The sequence below is a fragment of the Chinchilla lanigera genome, unplaced genomic scaffold (genome assembly GCF_000276665.1).
Source record: "Chinchilla lanigera isolate Chin_1 unplaced genomic scaffold, ChiLan1.0 scaffold00107, whole genome shotgun sequence".
Lineage (NCBI taxonomy): Eukaryota > Metazoa > Chordata > Mammalia > Rodentia > Chinchillidae > Chinchilla > Chinchilla lanigera.
Window position 1 is genome coordinate 3,097,221 of NW_004955508.1, and position 22,897 is coordinate 3,120,117.

The 22,897-nt window shown below is 43.4% G+C and overlaps 1 protein-coding gene across 1 annotated transcript in view; it reads left to right on the forward strand.

The window, feature by feature from the left end:
* The window catches only part of Pcolce2 (procollagen C-endopeptidase enhancer 2), a gene marked incomplete at its 5' end in the record, with an annotated part of 73,262 nt that overhangs the window by 38,432 nt on the left and 11,933 nt on the right, over positions 1–22,897 (forward strand). The window contains 3 exon segments of the mRNA XM_013506286.1: positions 14,727–14,982; positions 19,964–20,088; positions 21,458–21,594. Coding sequence (XP_013361740.1) covers positions 14,727–14,982; positions 19,964–20,088; positions 21,458–21,594 — 518 coding nt within the window.

Consider the following 22,897-nt stretch of genomic DNA (forward strand, 5'->3'; position numbering starts at 1 on the left):
TACAGTGCAAGAATTAAGAAGTTTAAACGGGCAAAGCGAACTGGAATAATTTACAGTAGAGGAGATACAAACACAGTTTTAGAGGATAAGAAAGCAGATGGTCAGTGGTGGCTGAATTAGCACAAGAGAGAACTCAGTGTCTGCCAGGGTGGAAGGGAGGTGCTGTAAGAAGCAAGCTGATTGGTGTCGGGAATCCCTGTGGGTTGGAGGTGCCGTGCAGTCCCTCAGGGTTGGAGGCACTTGGTTTCTTGGAAGGCAGCAGGGGGTGAGGTCAAAAATTGGAGTTGTTTGAAAGCCTTTATAAGAGCAGTTGCCTTCCCAGGGTCCCTCCTCCGGCCCAAGCAACAAGGGAGCTGTCTTTCCCTCCTCTCCCTCTGCAGCCATCAAGGCTGGATTTTTCCTCTGGGAACCAGAGGGGCTCTGGACCTGGAACTGCCAGGTCCACCAGAAGAAGCCAGGTTGAGGTATGGCACCAAAATCAGGGTAATCAAAGTCTGTACTGGATGACGAGACCTCCTGAAAGCTGCCGCGAGATCTGACCCCCTCAGGCAAGGCACTGAAGGATCTTAGAGAAAATGAACAGCCCCAGAGAAAGGACCTCTGTCCAGATTCTGACCTGTGGGAGACCTTTCATGGTGACACTGAGGTAACAGTCTCAGCCACAGAGCTCCTGTTAGCATCCCCTCCGCCCTGAATATGAATGGGCAGTTGACGATTACTAAACATTTGAAGAAAGCCTCTTAGTGAAAAGCAGAGCCCTAAACAGGGAATAGAAAGAGGGGGGAGGGAGAGGGAGGGAGAGAGAAAGAAGGAGAAAGGCAGATGATGCAGTGCAAAGAAAACAGAAATAATTATATTATCCTCAGGGAAATTTTAGAAAGGTATGGTGCACATAAAACAAAAACAGGATGCTAAAAAATAATAATAAAAACATTTGGATATTAATTACTTGATAAGAGAAACAAAAAGTTCATAGAAGTGCTAGAAGATAAACTTGAAGGTGTTCAGAAAGTAGAAAAAAGACAAAGTAGAATATTCAAAAGATAAGAAAATTATGGAATCTACCAAGGAAGTCCTCATCTAAGTCCTCATTTTGGAAAGAACAGTGAGTATAGAGGGAGGGAGTTATCGAAGCAGAAATAGTACAGTGAATGAGAAAAAGACCGCATGGCACAGCTTTGTTAAATTTAGCCAAGAAAATCCTACAAGCTTCTGGAGAGGGGAAAAAATCACATAGGAAAAAGAACAGCATCAGCATAATGAAATCTGGAAGCTAGCAGACCGATGCGTTTAAAATTCTGATGAGAAAATATTTTAAAGACAATTCTGTGCCTGCCGAACAGGCAACAAAATATAAGTGCAGAAAAAGACTTCTTTTAGATATGCAAGGTCTTCAACTTTCGATCTTTGTATAGCCTTTGTAAGAAACCTATAAGAGGATAAGCTCCAGCAAAACGAGGGAATAAAGTAAACAACAAAAAAAGACATTGGAGCCCTGGGGATTTGTGGGGGAGGTCACTGAGTTGATGAGAAGGCAAGGTCCAAATTTGTAGCTATGCAGCGGACCCTGAGTAGCCAGGCCAGACGCTGTAGGGAGAAGGCACAAAGATGGAGGGCTTCGTTACGTGAACGTTCCCAGGAAGACAGTGGAAGCTATTAGGACATCAGTGCCCGGCCATTACTGAGAAGAGTGTAAGTGACAGAAACATAGAAAAGAAAGCAGACCTCAAGAAAGGCAATCATGGGGCTGGGGATTTAGCTCAGCGGCAAAGCGCCTGCCTGGCAAGTGCAAGGTCGTGAGTTCGGTTCCCGGTACCGGAGAAAAAAAAAAAAAAAAAAAAAAAAAAAAAAAAAAAAAAAAAAAAAAAGAAAGGCAATCATTAGCTGAAGGAAAAATGAACAAAAAATGGTACAAAACATTTTAACATTTTGGCTCAGCAGTGATCATGTGAATGGAAATTCTGAATATTGACTTAACCAGAAATTTGATAGAGGAATAGTGGAAATCATAGGAAGCAGAGAGGCAACAATTTAAAAAGGTAAATCAAGAAATATCAGCACAAGGGCCGGGGATGTAGCTCAGTGGCACAAGCGTGTGTTTGGCAAGCACAAGGTTCTGAGTTCGATTCCCAGTACCAAAAACAAAACAAAACTCAAAAGGAGTTTCTCTAATAAAAAAAAAAGTCACAAGAAATATCAGCACAAGCTTGTTAGTAAGAAATGGGAAGGTAATATTTAGACAGAACAGCCCAAAGAGTTAACCAGTTGCCTTTAACGAGTGGGATATCCCAGGGATAACAAGAGGGCCAAGGCTGTCATTTCCCATGAAAGCTTTGTGGTACTGTTTTAGATTTTAAACTATGGACATTATTTGTTCATATAGAAATTATATTTAAAAAGAGTTGTAGTTCTCTCCTGTACAGCCTAATGCTACCATGTATACCCGCTTCTCCCTCCTTGGAGAAGACAGTAGACGCTCACGTTTGTTTCTGGCCTGGTTTAAATATGTTTATTACCTTCCTGTGATCTCTCCCATCCCAGAACAGAAGGCCTCCTTGTAATGTAGCACTCATGTTTTCTTCTTAATGACACAGAGTATTTAAAAAAAAAAAAGAAAAAAAAAAAAAGAACCTTTTATTTTATTTTAAAATTTTTTCAACAGCCCGGCTTGGTGGCACCCGCCTATAATCCCAGCACTCGGGAGGCTGAGGCAGGAGGATCATTGCGAGTTCGAAGCCAGGCTGGGCTACAAAGTGAGCTCAAGGTCAGCCTGAACTGCGTAGTGAGACCCTGTCTCAAAAAGACCAAAAAAAAATTTTTTTTCTAATATTTATTTTATTTTTTATTATTTTAGTACATGTACCAACATCCCACATTTTGTTTCATTCTTAGTAAAATTTCACTATAATTTTGTGTTCCTGATACCTTGCAGATTTATCCAGTGAGATTCCAGATTACAGAAGTATTTTCTTGGAAATCTCAGTTTCAGATTGTTTTTCTCTAGGTCATCACATAGAAATCAGGAGGGAGCAGAGAGGAAGGGATGTAAAGAGTGAGGCTGTGTCATGTACACGTGCCAGCTCCCCCATGAGTGTAGTCATTGTGCGCTGTACTAAGCAAGTACCAGTACTGAGTTACTGTACTAAATAATAAAGTACTAGCACTAACTTATGAGTACTAATAAGTATACTAATAAAGAATTTTTTAAAAAGTAATTTTAGTTTATGAGTACATGTGTGTAGTACATAATGTTTTACATTCCTTGTGGGAAGTTGGTAATGTACTAAAATAATAAAAAATAAAATAAATGCTAAGAAGTTTTAAAAACAAAAGTTTTTTTAAGGAAAAAACCTCTTGTGTCATTAAGAAGAAAACATGACTACTATATTACAAAAAGGCCCCTAGCTGGCCAAGTCTCTTCTTGGCTTTTATATGCCTTGCCCTTAAAAATAGCTCAGACAACATGACCAGTGCTGTAGGGTAGGCGGGACGCTTATTCTTCCAAGAACCTTCACCACTCACATTCACCCTGTTCTGGATTAACTCACGTTGACAACTTTTGGAGAAGGAGTGTGCTAAAATGACTTAAGTGCTTTGTTCCCCTTTTTTATTTTTGAAGATGTAGAGAAACTGACTAGACTTAACTTTTATGACCTGTCCGCAGCTGTCATAAAACACAAATAAGAAAAAGAAATGAAAATTTCTATTTTAAAAAAATTATAATCCTGTGCATGCAGATTGAGAGACAGGAATGAAGAAGACTGCTTGGGACAGGCATATTAACAAGATTTTTGTTCAATCTCTCACATGTATTAGTGAGGCCCCAACTTATGTCAGGAAGGCACTGCCAGGTTCTGGGTCAAGGACCTTGAAAATTATATATATACATATATATATATATCTTTTTTGAGGGGGAAGGTCTTTTTGAGACAGGGTCTCACTATGCAGTTTAGGCTGGCCTTGAGCTCACTTTGTAGCCCAGGCTGGTCTTGAACTTGCAACAATCCTTCTGCCTCAGCCTCCCAAGTGCTGGGACTACAGGCATGCGCCACCACGCCCAGCTTGGAAATTATGTTTTATCCTAGCTGATGTGTGCTACTGTGCCAGCAGCTGGTATTTAATGAATACTTACTGATTTACAGAACACGTAATCAATGGCACAGAAAACCCCAAAGCTACTCATACATCTGAGACCAAAATATATCAAATAAAGATAGGAAACTTTTCTCCATCGTTGCGCTTTTTGGATGCCTGGCCCCCAGCTGCACTGGAGTTCAGTCACTGAGGTGCAGAGGAATCAGTGTGGGAGAGTCCTGCCCATGCAAGGTCCGTGGTTTCCTGCAAGGAAGAGGTCATGCTGCAGACTTTACCTGTGAGACCTGTAGATTCTGGGAAGTCTGGCCCAGGAGAAAGGAAAGAGTGGGCCATGCAGGTGTACGAGGAAAGATAAGGTCACCTGGATCTGGGCATGGGGTGGGGGGCAGATTGTGCAGAAGCTGTATTTGGCCCTAACACTTTGAAATTGTAGTGATAGTTCAACAGTCAGAGACGGAGAGAAGGAATATCCCAGGTAGGAAACGCTCGTGTGACCTCAAAGAGATAGAAATCTTTAGAGCTAGTAATTTTAGTTTATGAGTACATGTGTGTTGAGCACCTGTAGGTGTGTTGAGCACGTGTAGGTTGATACTCAGGACACCAAGGGCTGTGGGGTGGATGAGACCGCAAAGTCAGACTGGGATGGGCCTGGTGCTTTAGTATGCAAAAGAGTTTGGACTTCCTGCAGCTGGCAGTAGTGTTCTGCTCCTCTTTCATCCTGGTATGCATTCCGCAGCAATTTCTTCACTGCACATGTGCTTGTTAGGATCCAGTGGGGCGGCTTCCAACAGTAGAGAAGAGGCGTGGAAGTCCTAGGGGCCTGTGGCCTCACAGTGGCCCTATGTCATACTCGTTTATCCTGGAATGCTCTGATGTGTACTGGGCATCTCGTGTCTTACCAATGGATTTTTCATTGTTTTAAAAAAAATTACTACTCTTAAGAGGTGCTTTAAAATAATTGGCTTGGTAGAGCAGCACTTTGTACTTCTGTTTTTCTGCCGTGGTCGTGTCTGAAAGTGTGTCCTGTACCTGCACAGTGCCCAAGGTGCTCCTTCATGGTTAAATGTGAAAGACAACCAGCCAGTGATAATGTAGCGCTGTTTTCCCAGCGCAGCTAACACCTTTCAGGGGCCCACACTAATCACATACAGCTGCCCAGCGTTAGCCTCCAGGGGCAGCCTGACCTTCCAGCCTTGGGCGCTGAAGGGACCAGTGTCCTACTCTGCTGCTCCCGTCAGCCACATGAGGTACCAGTGCTGTGGCTCATATCATGGCTGGTGATACATGAAGCTACTGGTCTACCCTTTGGCTGGTTTGGTGGGTGTCTTAGTTACTTTCTCATTGACAAAGTACCCAGCCTCCACAGCTTACAGAGGAAAGATATATTTTAGCTTGCAGCTTGTAAGGGGTCAGTTCATAGTCAGCTGGCTCCTGGGTGGAGAGGAATGGCGGAGGAGAAACAGTCCATGGTGTGACAGGCAGGAAGCAGAGCAGCCATCAAGGCAGGAGGAAGAATATATATATGCCCTTAAGCCACACCTCTTTTCACCAGGCTTTACCTCCCAACTCCACACTCAGCTCCAGACCCATCAGAGGACTAATCCAGTGTCACATACCCATGATCCAGTATCCCACGCCCAGAATCTCCTGAGGCCTTGCAGGGACATCTAGATAGAAGCCGTAACAGCGGAAAATGGTGGAAACGCTGGGTTCACTGCAGATGAAATACATGCTAGGGGCTGGGGATTTAGCTCAGCGGCAAAAGCGCCTGCCTGACAAGCGCAAGGTCGTGAGTTCGGTTCCCGGTACCGGAGAAAAACCAAAAAAAAAAAAAAAAAAAAAAGAAATACATGCTAACAAACAGAGGCGCCCGCTTAGCGTAGGAGAACCTGAACACTGTATCTGGAGTGCTTTTGAAATTTATTACTAGGTATAAATCTGCAGCTTTTTAATTTTATTGTTTTGGTAATCCTTTTTTTATTTTGGCAGTAACCTTTTCCAGGAACAAATAGCTAAAAAGAAAGCTCATGTTTAATGAATTAAAGTAGTGAATTTCCAGTTCCCAAGAAAGTTGATGATGAACGCATTGCTTGCTCAGATTTGCCGTTGCTTGCATCCGCTCTGAGGACCTAGTGATGGCCGGAAGACAGACCCCTGTGGAAAGGAACACCCTTCACTTAACTGTGTCTCCTTCCCAGCCACAACCCGGGCCAGTAGCTATCTGCATGATTTCCCCCATGCTGGTTACACTCGCCTTGTACTTCTAGTTCTTATTACCTAGAATTCTGCTCTTCTTCTTTCACGCTTTTCTCATCTGTATTTCCCTTAGAAAATTTTGAGATCAGTCTCCCTTCTAGGGTTGAAAGACCAGGCCACAGGCACGAGCTCCCTTCTGACCTGCTCTTCACCCTGAGGCAGCATGTGCAGAAGAGACAGAACCTGAAGCCCGGCTGTCCTGGTTCATTCTGTAGCCAAGTCTTCAGTGAAACGAAACAGTTAGGGGTTGGTAATGTGCCACTAGCGTCATGTGCCGTGCCCCAGTTTAGCTCCCAGTACCACAAAAACACCACCACCACAATAAAAAGGATCCACTTCTTTTCTTGGCTCAGGAATTACTATGTGGTGGCGCACTGTTATAACCCCAGTACTCAGGAGGCTGAGGCAGGAAGATCCATGAGTTTGGGGCCGGCTTGGACTACAAAGTAAGTTCAAGGCCAGCCTGAACTACATAGCAAAACCCTGTCTCAAAAATCCAAAACAAAATTTTAAAAAACGCTGCTGGTTCCTCTCACCCCAGCTGACCAGCCACAGCTGAAGGAGTCAGGGGTCATGATGGTGGTTGCACGGATTCATGATTGTTACTGGGAACATTGAAATTACGGCACGGAGACCATAGTTTGGGTCTTGGGTGCTCCCAAAAGGCCTCTGTGGTGGAGCTTGGATCCCTAGCCTGGGACCCCATTGGAAAGAGGTAGGACCTGTAGGAGGTGGGGCCTGGTGGGAGGAAGCCAGGTCCTTGTGAGAGGACCCTTGGGGAGGATGCTGGGACCCAGGCCACCCCTCTTCTCTTTTCTTCCTAGCTATGAGTCCTCTCCTTTGAAAAGAGCTATACGAGGGTTGCACAGAATGTTTAAGGTCAGGCCTGGAGGTGCGCACATCACTTCCACTTACATTCCACTGACCAGGACAGAATCCCACGGCCCCCACCTAACCGCAAGGGGACCAGGGACTCTCAACTCTGTGTACCTAGCAACTCGCAGCTTGCTCTGTGCCTAGGAAGAAGAATTGACATCCAGGAGCATCTCTTTAGTCTCCGCCACAGCCAGGGCACGGGAAACCCTGTGAGGCACAAGGCCTGGGCTCTACTGCTGACTTGTGAGTGGCCTTGCGCAAGTCATCGTGACCACTCTGAGCTGTGTGTTCTTCCCCATGAGGACACTAGTGACGCATGCCCAGTGCTTCTAAGTGAGTTTACATTGCTATATGGATGTGAGTCCTGGTAGCAGGAGTTGAGGTGTGCACCACATTTTTTAAAAAAAAATGTTAAGTATCCTAGCCATCTATGCCATGAATATGTTTTGAGCATCTGTAATAACTATTAGAAAAGCTGTGTGGACAAACAGCTTTCTGTAGCTTCCATACTGATCCTCAGATGAATGGTAAATAATCAGTGAAGAAATAACATGGCCTTGTGATCTATGGGACCTAAGTGACTGAGGGACTCAGGATAGGCCTTTCTGACGAGGTGACCTTTGAGCTGAGACCTAAATGCAGAGGTGGAGGCGGACACCGGGATATCAGGAAGAAGGGTGCACCAAGCAGAGGAACCAGACTGGACAGGCCCAGAGGTAGGAACCACCTCGGAGAGTTATTGAACAGAAAAGCGAGTGACAGGGCAGCCAGATTCTCACATGAAGAGAAAAGGTGATAGATAGTCAGGGGCCATACCATGCAGGTCCTCTCTTTACTTCGGTTTTCTCACTTGGGAGCTATAAACCTGGGCTAGTACCATCAACTCGTAGTGTTTCTGTAGGCGGTGTATGAAGTAATACATGTGTAGTGCTTAGAAAAATCCCTGGCACCCAACCTCCGCTGTGTACCGGTGAGCACTGTACTTAAGGTGGGAATTTTATTCTGAATGGATGGCAGGGTTTTTGGTGGTTTCCAACAGGTCTCTGGAACCGGATCTCCACGGGGGTCTGCACTGTAGGTAGGTGGGAGTTCCCTCACTCCTTTTTGGTGAAATCCCAACCGCAGAAGAAAATGCTCCTATCACATGCTGTTTGTGTATTCATTACAATACATGCTTTTTTATTTGGTTTGTTCTGCTTTGTTTTGGCTGGATTTGGTGTGGTGTGGTGTAGTTTGTTTCTGAGACAGGGTCTCACTCTGTAGTTCAGACTGGCCTTGAACTCACTATGTAGCCCAGGCCAGCCTCAGATTTGGCTGTAATCCTCCTGCCTCAGCCTCCCGAGTGCTGGGATTAGGGGCATGCGCCACAACGCCCGGCTTGTGATTTATTTTTACAGCATTTGGGCCAGCCTAGGTCACAAAGTGGGTTCAAGGCCACCCAGGACTACATAGTGAGACCTTGTTTCAAAAAGGAAATTATTTTTAAACTCATATAAGCTTTGCCTTAAAAAGAGTAGTATTGAAATATTTGCATATATATATATGTATGAATAAGATCTCTTAAGCTTCTGATTTTCCCCCTCATGAAAGATTACCAGCTGTTTACACATAATTTGGATATAAAATTTTCTGGATTACACTTGAGATATATGAACAAGATGACGTGGCCCTGCATATGGTTCCTCTTGGGCTTTATGTAAATGAACCGTAGTCTCATTTTAGGACGTGAGTTACCAGAAATCTATTTGTGAAAGAGGGAAATCTTAGAAGATTAAAGTAATGGCTTTTTAAAAATACCAGACATGCTCCTAAAACAGATCTTTTCACTCAGAGTAGTAACTGATACATTAGGGGGCAGAAAAGCTGCAGATCTGTGTCACTTCTATAGACATACACCCCTCCGCACCAGGAAGCTGGCCTCGTGTTTGCATTTTGCTCATAGCATCCTGAAAATGCAAACCATCGGCTTAAAATGCAGTTCCCTGATTGCTGGCAGGAGCCCTGGCACCAAGCGACTTGGCACATTTGCTTGTGAAAGTGAGGACGTCCCAGGGGCCGTGGGGTGAGCTGAGGTCATTACTGCAGCGCCAGGCTTGGCTCGCACAGGACTCAGCTGTTGATAGGACTAAAACAGGGACATGGAATTGTTTTCCTAGAGGCAGATAATGAACTCCCTGGTCAATAGAATCTCACCAAACGAGACGCGTCATGTAGTTAGCACCCTCCAAAAAACCAAAGCAAGCAAGCAGAAACACCTTCACTGAGTTTCCGTGTTCAGTGTTAGTATTGCCAGGAGATTTAAAATGTAAAGTTCCCAAAATTATGTGCGTATTCTTTTCGTAAGGGATGACTTCAAAAAGAGAGCTTTGCTGCCAGGCAGGGCAGGAAAGAGGAAAGAGGTAGAACCGATATATAACCTCATCCGTGATTGTGCAAAGAAGCTGTGCTTATTTCAGTATCCAGTGGATTCATTCATTTAACGAATATTTTTGAGGTTGACCCCCTACTTGGGACCACGCACTGTGCCAAAGCCGGTAGCTGGGGAGAAAAGAGCTTTGCCACCCCACCCCACCCCCAGCTCCTTCTGTATGCAGGTGATGAGGAAGTGGGCTGAATCACTCTACTCTCAGACCTGAGGCACGGCTGCAGGTTGGGTTGGGGTGTTGGAGGGTTTCTGGGAGTGGCTCCAGGAAGGAGTGACCTTGAAACTGAGACCTAAGCACCAGTGAGAAGTGGGCACATGTTCCGGGTGAAAGGAGCAGCGGTCTGACCCTGTGTATTTTCATTTCCTTCTCTTCTTCCTCAGCCAAAAAGTTCAGGGATGCTTAGCTGGTGCAGTGATGTGTGTAGCATTACTCTATCTTCATTATCTTTTAAAATAAAACACAAAATCAGAGCCATGTATTTTGCATGTAGGTTGCACAGATGTTCCTCCTTTAATGACTTACCTGTTTCACTACAGTTCGGATTGTGACCGAGGCATGTTGTTCAGACTTAAAACCTCCAGCTGAGATTCACAGCCTGCCTATAATTCCAGCATTGGGGAGGCTGAGGCAGGAAGATTGCAGGGAGTTCAAAGCTGGCCTGAACTGCATAGTGAGGCCTTGTCTCAAAAAAAAAAAAAAAAAGTAACTAAGATAAAAATATTCTTAGCAAAGAAAAATCAAGGGTGCTATAGATTGCTCAAGTGGAAGGGTCATAGGCAGAGAATATACTCTGACGTCCTTCCCAGTGACAATCAGGAGCTCTCAGGGAAATCAGACGTGTGCTATGCAAGGGCTCACGGCAGCGTGCGTCTCATTGGTGACGGAATTTCTCTGTGACCTTCAGTACAAAGTGACATCTGTCTTCACTTGCTGCAGATTCACACTGGTAAAGATCACCTCTCACTCCTTCCAGAGGATGTTAGGGTGGTTTCAGTGAGCAGTGTTCAAATTGGAGCGCTGCAGCCTACCCTAGTCTCTCCTGTTGAACATACAGTCTCTCACGCCCAGAGAAATAGCCATTTTCACCGCAGTGGGGTCCGGTAAAGAAATTTGAGGGAGTAAATAATTTATCCCGTGGAATAAAGGCCTGTAGAAGTCCATTTCAACACCAGCTTCAGGGAAGCATCGACAGATATTTTGTAAGCAGGGTCCAAAGACCGAGAGCTTGCCAAGGAAACAGGGCTGCGCGCGCTGTGCCCCTCGGCGCTCAGTGTCCTGGAGGCCCGGGACGGCCCCTCGGTCTTGCACGTGTGAGCTCCCGGATCACAGTCACTGCCGTGGACGCACGGCCTGCTCCCGCTCCTCTGCGGCTTCAGCGCCTGCGTGAGGACCCTCGTGGGTCCTGAAGCTCCTCTCCCCGCGGGACGTGTGCGCCAGCGCTGCCCACCGCTGCGCCCGCTGCTCCTGGGTCCCTGCCTCCCCGCGCTGCACCCCGCCTGCCTGCTGCCCGTCCTTGACAGTTCAGACTCCACAGTCCCTCCGGGTGGTCAGTCCCGTGGCTCGAGTCTCTTGGTCCTCGCCTGAGGCCTCCCAGCCCAGCTGCCGGCTCCCGCTGCACGAGCACAGCTCCGCCTCTGCGCCGCCGCCCCTGGCGCTGCTGCGGGAGGAGTGGGGGCCGCCGCCGTGTAGGAGTTCTCGGTTTCAATGCAGTTACTTCAGGCGGCCCCCAGCACGCCTGGGAATTTGTCTCATCCGCGTACGCACCTTGTGCTTTGTCCCCAGACTCCCGTAGCTCCTGTCCTCTATGCACTCACTGCCGGTGACCTGGTTTCCTATTTCACCACGAAAACAAAAGCAACCGGGGAAAAACAGTTCCATATGCGCTCACCGCCTCGTCCCCCGACCGCCTCCATCTGCCTTCCTCCTCTCCGGGCCCCCCTGGGCAGAGCTACGCTTCTCCACCGCAGCCAGCTCCCCTCCATCTGTGCCTGAGCTCGCCCCGTCTCCTGCCCAGGGACAGCGCCTGCCTTTCCCCGCTCCCGCGGCCTCAGCTCTGTCCTCTCCGCAGACGCCTCCGTGGCGTGGGCAGCGCCTGAGCACGCACGGGCTCTTGAGAAAACCCTGCGCGACCCCTCCTTGCCTCCCAGCTACCCTACTTCCCTGTTCATCTTTGCAGCAAAGACCCCCAAAGCGTGGTCTGTTCGTTACCACCAGCTTTTCACACTTTTCTCTCGAGCCTTCTTTCTAATTTTTATTTTCAAGAGAAAAAAAACCCCAAACAACAAAAAACAATAAAACGATACACAACTTCAAAACAAGATGATAGGAAATCAACAATGGTTGTTATATTGCATATTGTTATCTTCAAAGTAGTTACTCAGATAGATATAGGTTTGCAAGACCAATCAAACAATTAAACATTAACTGTTCCTTCCAATAAACCAATAGAAGTTAGTAGTACGGTTATCTCAGCTGTCCTGTGGTGTTGGGGATCGACCCCAGGGCCTTGTGCGTGCAAGGCAAGAACTCTACCTCTGAGCCACATCCCCAGTCCTCAATCCTTCTGTCAGGCTTTGATCCTACTGTGCCACCAAAACAGCTTCGGCAGAGCTCTCGGTCCCCCGTGTGTTGCTAAGCCCAGCGGTCTTTCCGGGTCTTTACCTCCCGCCTCCCAGCAGCAGCACCTGATCCTGGCCCCCTCCTCCGTGGGGCCTCGCTCCGCTTCCGTTGCTCCTGCTTCTTCAGTCTGGGCTGTGGTTTGACCTCCTCTCCCAGACTCGTCGACCCTGGCGTGTTCCCAGGCTCTGTCCTTTGACTTTGTCCCTTTGTTAGGCTTCTTCACTCTGCATGAGGGGTTTCACCAAGCCTCGTGGCTCTGAATTACTCTCTGTGCACTTAGAAAGTAGTCATTTGTGTAAATTTGTGCACATTGCACAAATAGTCGTTATTCATGTAAGAGTAACACAAATTAATTTAGTCTGAAATTGTTTTCAGGGTCAGGGATTTTTCAGTAATTTGTAGCACTTGTTTATATTAAAGATTTTAGATGTGGCATCATATTTTGATAACATTCTCATTATGGGATGGAAGTTATAAGCGTAATGACAGCAATAAAAACAACGGGGAAGTTACAGCAGAGACCTCAGGGAGAGTGTGTAAACTGACGTCCTTCTCTGCTGTCAGCTTCTTAGGCTGTGGCTTCGGAGCTTCTGATACTTGCACCATGAAGATGAACTTTTAGCAATTAACATGGAACTGGGGCAAAGCCAAGACATACCCTTCTTGGGACTGTTTCATTACAGTCACCACCATGGTAGTGTGTGTGTGTGTGTGTGTGTGTGTGTGTTTGACACAAAAACAAATTTTATTGTAAGGAAAAGAATTCATGGCCCTGAATTCACACAGGAAGCTGTACTAATGTTGCTTGACCTTAAGTCTAAGATTCAGTAGTTAATTAAGATGAAGATAAAACAATCAGCTTTAGTTGTATGTGTGTATTTTTTTAACCACTGACCTGGGCCGTGTCATACATACATTTTCACCAAATGAAATCCTTACACTATTCGGTAATGACCTCTCCAGTTGAAAGGGTAAAACAAATGTGATCCAGACTTGGTCATAAAGGTGAAGTGGAAAAGAGTGGGAATTTTGTAGCCTCAGAATCCTACCGAATGTTTTTGTGGTCATTTTTCTCCTGCTTACTCAGAAACAAAGGAAACATCTTAGAAATTTTATATGGGGAGCCGACATGGTGGTGCATGCTTGTAGTCCCAGAACCCTGGGAGGCTGAAGCAGGAGGACCACAAGTTCCGTCCCAGCCTGGGCAACTTAATGACTTAGTGAGACCCTGCCCACCTCCCCCCTCAAAAAGAAAAGATTAACAGCAGGGGGTGTAGCTCAGTGTGAAAGTCCTGGGTTTAACCCACAGTACTGAAAAAGATCAAGAGACAGGGAATTATATGGGGAAAAATGTGGAGAAAATCTTAATTTTTTTTTTTTTTTTTTTTTTTTTTTTTGGTTTTTTTCTGGTACCGGGAATCAAACTCATGACCATGCGCTTTCCAGGCAGGTGCTGTGCCACTGAACTAAATCCCCAGCCCCGAGAAAATCTTAATGATAAAGTGCAAGATTATCATTTTAATCATTAGAGTAGTATATTCCTTTTTTTACTTTGTTATGTTTTTTATTTTTTTGAGACAAGGTCTTGCTGTATAGTTCAGGCTGCACCTAAACTAACTCTATCGCCCAGGCTGGTCTCAAACTTGTGGCAGTCCTCCTGCCTCAGCCTCCCAAGTGCTGGGATTACAGGTATGTGCCACCATGCCTGGCTTAGTGCAGTAATATTTCAGAATTGCCTGGCATATAAGTTTTCACCTGAAAAACCAAAAATTGAAAACCTTAGTGACTTAAAGAAGAAATGATTTAACAAAAATTACTCAGTTGATTTATTTATAAATACATATTTTGGTCCAGATTTTTCAAGACTCAAGTAAATTAGCTGTTCAACTGCCAAATAAGCCTTTAATTTTGAACTTTATGGAAGCAGTCTGTATATTGAGATTATCCTTTTATATTACTTGTGAGAAATTATATTTCAAATGTTTTGTTACCAAGCGCTATGTCTGGGTGTCGTGGTGTTTTTAGAACATGCAGCTATGTACTGTGGTCCAGTAAGTACTGATATTCTTTGTAAGCAATGATTTCTCACGTAAGACCAATCCAACTCTTTTGAAACTTGGTGAGAGTAAACTCTTTGATGAATTAGGTTGTGTACCTTAGAGAATTGCAGAGTTTGTTAAAGAGATTACTTGTATTTTATTAGGAATGTCACATGCTGGAAAACATTCCCTGGCGTAGTTCAGATTTGAGAAAGGAAAACATCTCGGGTGCTTTCTTTCTCCTTTCCCCTTCCTTTTCTTGTGGAACTGGAGATCGAACCCAGAGCCTTAGCCTCAGCTGTACCCTTTGCCTCTTCTGTTTTTTTATGTGATCATTTTAGTGCTTGGCTAGTTGTGAAGGCGTCAGATGTTTTCGTGACACAGTTTTCTGTTTGGCCCTTGTTTCTTTCTGCAGGTTCCTGAGGGGAAAGTAGTCGTCCTTAATTTCCGATTCATAGACCTTGAGAGCGACAACCTGTGCCGCTATGACTTTGTGGACGTGTACAATGGCCACACCAACGGCCAGCGCATGGGCCGCTTTTGCGGCACATTCCGACCTGGAGCCCTGGTGTCCAGTGGGAACAAGATGATGGTGAAGATGATTTCCGATGCCAATACAGCAGGAAACGGCTTCATGGCCATGTTCTCTGCCTCCGAACCCAATGAAAGAGGTACTGTTTCCCTGTAACAGCAGTGGTGCTGGCTTGTGCTGATCGAATGCTATTGTGTGTCAGACACAGTTCTTGACACTTTGTATATGTTAGTCATGTAATGTAAAGCTTAAGAGCAGTTCTTCTGAAACAGAGAGTTGCAGAAGAAACTTTAAACCACCAAGACACTGTTTAAAACTCAAATCTTTTGCTGGGCATGGTGGCACATGCCTAGAATCCCAGCACTTGGGAGGCTGAAGCAGGAGGACCGTTGTGAGTTCGAGACCAGCTTGAGCTACAAAGTGAGCTCAAGGCCAGCCTGAACTGCATAGCAAGACCCTGCCAAAAAAAAGACAAAAAAAAAAAACAAAAAACTCAATCTTTTAAAAAGTCCATATACATTCTTGTAAAAATTCAAATATAGAAATTCATGGGTAAAAAGTGAAGCTTGCATTTTACCTACTATGATCTCCTCTTCAGAAATAGCTATGGCCAATAATTTCTATATCTATACATATGCTTATTTATATTTATGTATTTTTACAATATCTTTTAAAGTGTAAGTGCAATCATATTAATATTCTTTTACATTCTTTTAATATTCTTTTTCTTTTTATTTAACACTGTCTCAGGATATTTTCATGTCAGCACATGTGAGCTCCTTAGGGATAGTAACCTTGAAAAATAATTGCAGCAAGAAAGATTTGTGAGTTTTTATCCTTTCGTCAGAGAAAACTCCCTAGTCTTCCTTGGGATTGGGCTGTAATGCAATACCATCAGCCTGAGATGTGAGAAGACAGGATTTAGCTCTAACAGAGCAGCAGTAATGTTGGGGAGGAAATCCTACCGTGGAGCTACAGAAGAATTGAAGTCCAAAGTATACATGTAAATTTTATCCAACTCTAAGGGAGAAGCCAACTGGCCTGGCATTAATCCATGAGCTGGAGTATGAAAGAACTGAACAGAGGTTACAGCTGCTGCCCACTGGCCTGGAGACAGACTTTGAGTTTGAGTCCAGCCAAGTTATACACTAGGTCAAACAGCACTTTTCATAGGAACTCGACAGAAGCTAGAGTGTATCGTTTGTAATGTCCAGGATCTGCTCATGTAATGCAGCAGGAAAAGTGTGTCCCATATTCAAGAGAAAAAGCAGCCAATAAAAAGACCCATGATACTGCAATTAGCTCACAAGCACTTTAAAGCAGCAATTACAAATTTGTTTCAGGGAAATATATGTAGACTAAATAAACAGATGAGAAGCAAAAATTATTATTAAAAAAAAAAGAATCAAGTGAGGTAGGGCATGATTGCACACACTTGTGATCCCTGCACTCAGGAGACCAGGGCAGGAAGATTATGAGTTCAAGGCCAGCCTGGACTACATAGTGAGACTCTGTCTCAGAACAAAATAAAACAAAACAAAGATTCTAGAGATAGCAGATAGGGAATCCGATGTTGAAATTTTTACCTGGTGGGTCTCCCAGTTACTTAGAGATGACAGAAAAAGAGTCAGTAAACTTGAATAGAAATAATCTAATCTGAAGAAGCAGGCAGAAAAGCATTGAAGAAAAAGAATTTCAGAGATCAGTGAGATAATATCAAATGGTCTAATACATCGGTAATTTTTCTCTCAGAAGAAGTAGTAACAGTGCATAAAATAAGGAAATAATGACTTGACTCAATCCAAACTTGGTGAAGAGCATTGGTTGATAGAGGCAAACAGTTCAACAGTTCTGAACAAGATAAATAAAAACGTGAAGCCATATGCCTCATCACATCATAAATTACAGAAATCTAAAGATACAAATAAAATCTGGAAGTCAAGCAGATAAAGCCAAGTTACATGCAGAACGGGAGTGTAAGTGATGGTTTTCTTTTAACCAGAAACTAAGGAGGGCAGAGGGTAATGTCGTGGCATTCTTCAAGTCCTGGAATAAAACTGCCAACCCAGATCCTGTTGACAGTCTCCAAAAATGATAGGGAAATGAAAGCATTTTCAAATAAGCACTATAACTATCTGAAAGACGTTTTTATACATATACCGCAAGAAATACTGAAGTTATTTAGGTTGAGGGAAATAGCCCCAAAGGGTACCTCGAAGATAGTGGAAGGAATGAAAATCATGGGAAATGGTGAATGGGAAAGAGTGCGTATTATTTTCCTCACACTTACCTGTTCAAAGCAAAAGAATTAGCACTGTAGATGGAACATACAATGTATGTGTTTGGCAAGCAAGGGGTGGGAGGTAAATGGAACTGTACTGCCGCACATACACACATACACAGTACATAAAGCACCGTGGTAACTGGGTACACTGTGATAGGCTAAATATACACATTCTCATCTCTACAGTGCACATTAAAAATATAAGAGTTACAGCTAAAGCCAAAAGGTGAAAATGGAACACTGAAAAGTATCCAGCTGGAAGGAACAGCAGATGGAATCAAAGAAGGATGAGGCAAAAAGAAAAATAGTACACGACGCACCAAATCCAAACATATCGGTCAGTGTGTTAAACGTAGAGGATTAAGTACGCCAGTTGGAAGACAGTTCTTGAATTAACAAACAAGACTCAGCTGTATGTCGTCTACAAGAAAGCACCTGAAATACAAAGACCAAATAATCGAAAGTAAGAGGACGAAAAAATATGTGCTCTGCAAACTTCATTACAACTAATGCTTATAAAAAAAGACACTGTTACAAACATGAACAAGCAACTTAAAGAATTAGAGAAAATAGTCACCAAAATGCCTGCTAAGGATTTGTATCCAGAATATTTAAAGATGGTACAACTCAATAAATAAATAAATAGATAAATAAAAGTCTCAATAAATGTGAAAATGGGTAAAACACTTAGATGTACGTTTCTTAAAGGAAGATATGAATGGCCAATAATTACATGAAAAATTGTCTAATCTCATGAGTCATCAGGAAAATGCAAATTAAAACGACAGTGAGGTACCATTCCTCACCCACCACGCTGTCTAAAACACTGACAGCCACACATGCCGGCAGGTACGTGAAGCAGCCAAAGCGCTCAGACCTTGAGCGCTAGGAAATGATACAAATACTTGGACTAAAGTTTGGGAAGTTTTTTATAAAGTTCAACGTCTACATCTACTCTTGGCCCAGTGATTGTGCTCCTGGGTAGGTATGCAAAAAAGTGAACGCTCATATCCACACAAAGATTTGCACAAAAATATTTGTAGCAGTCTCATTCATAATGGCCTCACCTGGAAAGAACTCAGTGAGCTGCAGCAGGAGAATGAGGAAGCACTTGGTACCGTTTCCATGCTGTGGAATACTGTTGGGCAATGGGAAGGAACAGACCACAGCGATGAAACAGCCACACAAGTCTCTTACACGTTATGACAGGCAAGAGAAGCCAGATTCAGAAGAGCGCCTCTATGCGATTCCATTTATAGGGAGCTCTAGCACAAAACGAAAGTGAAAATTTTTAGAAAAGTAAAATGAGGAACTGCCAGCTTGGGGAAGGCTGCAGAAATGCTGTGAGGCGTGGACTCTATAGTGTCATAGGACTACGGCTCACACAGGTGCATCTGTTTTTCAAACTTGCATAGCTGGGGTTTGTGTGTTTCAATGTTTATGAGTTTATCTCCCCCAAACCTATGAAATAATGCGCAAGGTCGTGAGTTCGGTTCCCGGTACCAGAGAAAAAACAAAAAAAAAATAAATAAAATAAAACGGCTGGTAGCAATATAGATAGAATATAGAATAATATTTGTTGAAACTTGGTGATCAATACGTGGAAGATCATTACATTATTCTATTAACTTCGTATATGCTTGAAATTTTTCTATTAAGAGTTCCAGGGTCAGGGCCGGAGACTAGCCCAGCAGCACAAGTGCCTGCCTGGCAAGTGCAAGGTCCTGAGTTCAATTCCAGGTACCCCCCCCAACAAAAAAATGAGTCAATTATTAAGGGCTGGGGGTTTAGCTCAGTGGCACAGCACCTGCCTGGCAAGCGCAAGGTAGTGAGTTCGATTCCCGGTACCAGAAAAAAAAAAAACAAAAAACACAAAAGAGTTCCAGGGTCGAGGATATAACACAGCAGCACAAGCGCTATCCTGAGTTCGATCCCCAGTACCAAAAAATAAAAAAAGAGTTCCAAAAATTATTCCAAACTCGATTTCTAGAATGCATTTTCTTAAATTTAGAGATCTGTTTTAAGAATGATTGCCTGTGTCAAAAAAAACTATTTCAATAAGGTGTATTAATTCCTTTAGTTATAACTCAGTTTTTATTTATTAAATTCAGGTGCAATTAAATTTAGAACCTTGTATTAATATAACTTTCTAAAAGAATTTAGGACGTTGTATTAACATAACTTTCTAAAATCATTTGTCACTGTATTGGTATAGTATAGTACGTTACATATCAGTACATATGTCAAATATCTGAAATAATATTTTTCAACTATTTAGTTGTTAGTTTTGGGTGGTAGAATTTGGGGAGTTTTTCTACTTTGTCCTTTGTACTTTCCTATATCGCTGAAAGTTTATACATATGCATTTTCACAAAAACAAAATGTTACTAAAGATATATGTATCATGTAAAGTTTTCTAGTAATTAGTGTTGCCTATACTAATTCAAATTTTTGTCCATGGGCACTTAATAAATACCTTGAGAATTCTTAGAATCTAAGAAAATGAGCCGCAAGCTCACATTCCTGGATGTTTTGTGTTTGCTTCCCCCTCCCAAGAAAAAAAGAACTTACGGCTCTGACTCTACTTCCCTATCTTGTGCTGATGTGCTACACTAGCAATTATAAAGGTCACGGTGTGTGTGCCTGAACGTGTGTCTGTGCATGTAGCAGGTTATCTGTGTAATTATTTAGAGAAAATATAAGTTGCTGCTGTTGCCTGGATTTACTGTTCTATCCCCTAATATTCCACATCGCTGATCTCTATTTGGTGGTATTTCTTTAACCTGTGTCAGGATATAAACTTGTGGGATTTTTTTTCCACATTTAATGACTTCAGGGGACCAGTATTGTGGAGGACGCCTTGAAAGACCTTTGGGCTCTTTTAAAACCCCCAACTGGCCAGACCGGGATTATCCTGTAGGAGTCACGTGTATATGGCACATCATAGCCCCCAAAAATCAGGTGAGGCTCCCTGAAACCATGAAGAGGGTGTGTGTGTGTGTGTGTGTGTTGTGTGTGTGTGTGAGGCACTCCCAGATAGTGGGGGGGCCACCTCTCAGGAGCCTCTGGCTGTGGTGCTCATGCAAAAAAACTGAGACTATAGAAAGAAGAAGATCCCCCCAGGAACAGGTATTTCTTCAGATGAAGACCCAGTAAATATTGCCTTTTGCATTATTTGACTTGCAAAATCAAATGAATTTAATTTTCTGTTATATAATGACAACTCTCAAAACAAATGGTAGGCAAATTTCACATAAGATTATCTTACCCCTGGGGCAGGTATTACAAACATGCTGTTATAAGTAGTAGTGAGTAATCGTGGGCAGATAAAAATCCTCAGATATATGTACATTTCAAGGTCCCATTTTCCCACACAGCAAACTCATCCTGTCGCAGTTGTCCCGATCACCCAGTCGAAGACAGTGTATGTTCCTCCCTTCAACAAAGCCAGCAAAAGCCGTATCAGCTCTTTAGCAAGGTGTCCAACGTGAAAGCTACTCTCCTTTAGGGTGTTTTGGTGGTTGTTTTATAAAAATTGTATAAATTCCACAAGTAACTTTATTTATTGTTCTAAAACACTCAAAAGAGAAGCTGTAGTTTTCTAGTATTTATTAGTTTGTCGTCCCATGAGTTTTTGCACTTTCTGGGAATCACTTTCAGATTTAAATTGTAGGACAGAACTTGGTGAAGGAATAAATACAACTTACTTTGTGAACTTTTAAATCTAGCTTTGTAAAATGATATTATTGCAAACACTGTAGAATTTAACCCAAATAGTAAGGTGAACATTGTGACTGTTTTTCTTTTTTAAAAAATTGATCTTTCATATACCTTGCACAAGTACTATCTGCCATACATTTATTTTTAAAATGGATAATTATTCAGGTCAATATACCATGCAGGTCAGTGGTGTAAACTCGTGTTCAAACACATACACTTATGTACACACTTTAATCATAATCCCCAAACTAATTTTTATCTTTAAGAAGAAAAATATAATCATTTATTTAATAATGGAAGACTTATATTACTGAAATACTTAAACCATTACGCAGTGATTAAAAATGAAAGCAAAAAGAATCCCACAGTTTGGTTAACGCAGTAAGAAACATGGCAACAAGGAAAACATCGTTTAAAGAGAACGAATACTTTTTTTTTTAAACAAAGAAAAATTCTATTGGAGGTTGTTCAACAGTCCTATTTTGGGCCAGGGATATAGCTCAGCAGTGCAGCACCTGTCTGGCAAGCACAAGGTCGTGAGTTTGATTCCAGGTAGCAAAAAAAAAAAAAAGTGCTATTTTGACACTTGGATGTTGTCCTTTCTCCAAAGCTTATAGAATTAAAATTTGAGAAGTTTGATGTAGAGCGAGATAACTACTGTCGATACGATTTCGTGGCTGTGTTCAACGGCGGAGAAGTGAACGATGCTCAGAGAATTGGAAAGTACTGCGGCGACAGTCCTCCTGCGTAAGTAGGGCCTGTTTGGGCCATTCGGATTTTCATGACTCTAACTTGGCTTTTTACCGAATTTTCCAGTTACATTTATTTTCTGGAAGGTTTTACACTGTCGCTTTATTGTCAAATTCTGGGATTCTAGACTACACTACAGATTATATTCAGATCCGTAACCACACAAAAATTAAAAATAGCTGGATTGGAAGCTGAAGTGAGAATTTCTCTTCATCCAAATGTATTTTAAAGAGAGGAAAAAGGGAAAGCACAGACAGAAACACGTATTTGGAGCATGTATTTGACAAAAGTCCTAGGTTCCTGACTATTCTGAAAGAATCCCAAAAATGAATAAAGAAAAGACAGTGTGGTAGAAAAAAATGGTCAAAAACCAGAGAAGGCATTTCCAAAGGAAGAAAGTGGCACAGTGAATAAACCTTGGAGAAGAGTGCAAAGTGATCCAGCCTCTGGAAATCACTGGCATTGCCTAATAAACTGGAAACTGAGCGTGTACCCTGTAGCCTATTGTACAGCGCATGCCCTACCCTCTGGCTGCCAGATTAAAGACAGTTTTGCCCCGGTGCACCACAAGACACACCCAAGAATATCCTTGGCAACATTGTTTGTAACGGGTAGCTAACGTGTGTGAAAGTACACCCTGCACAGCTGTGAGAAGAGGTGAATCTCAGTTATAAGATGGGGTCAAACAAACAGAAACCCCAAAATACATGCCACGCCCCTTGATTGACGTGAACTTTAAAAACAAGCAAGCCTATACAGTCTCTTACCGCATGGTGCGGGCGTACGAGAGAAACCTAGAGGGAAAGGCCGTGAGAAGCACACGGTCAGGCCAGCGGTTGCCTCCTTCGGGCGGTGTGGGGCGGGGGATGGAGGCCCTTGCTGAGCAGAGCTCTGTTCTGAGGAGCTTGACTGGGGGAGCTTTCCTGTGAGCCCACCAACACTTTTTTCCAGAGGAATATTTTTCCACAGTTAAAATACTTCTGGGGTAAGACAGTGAAGAAAATGAGGAAACCTATGTGGGGAATTCCCCTTGTTAAAAATATGAATAGGAAGGGCAGTGCACGGGTGCACCCCTGTAATCCCAGCACTCGGGAGGCTGAGGCAGGAGGATTGCCAGAAGTTTGAAGCCAACCTAGGCTGCACAGTGAGTTCAAGGCCAGCAAAGAGTACACAGCAAGACCTTGTCTCAAAAAAAAAAAACAAAGAGGGGCTGGGGATTTAGCTCAGTGGCAAAAAGCGCCTGCCTGGCAAGCGCAAGGTCGTGAGTTCGGTTCCCGGTACCGGAGAAAAGCCAAAAAAA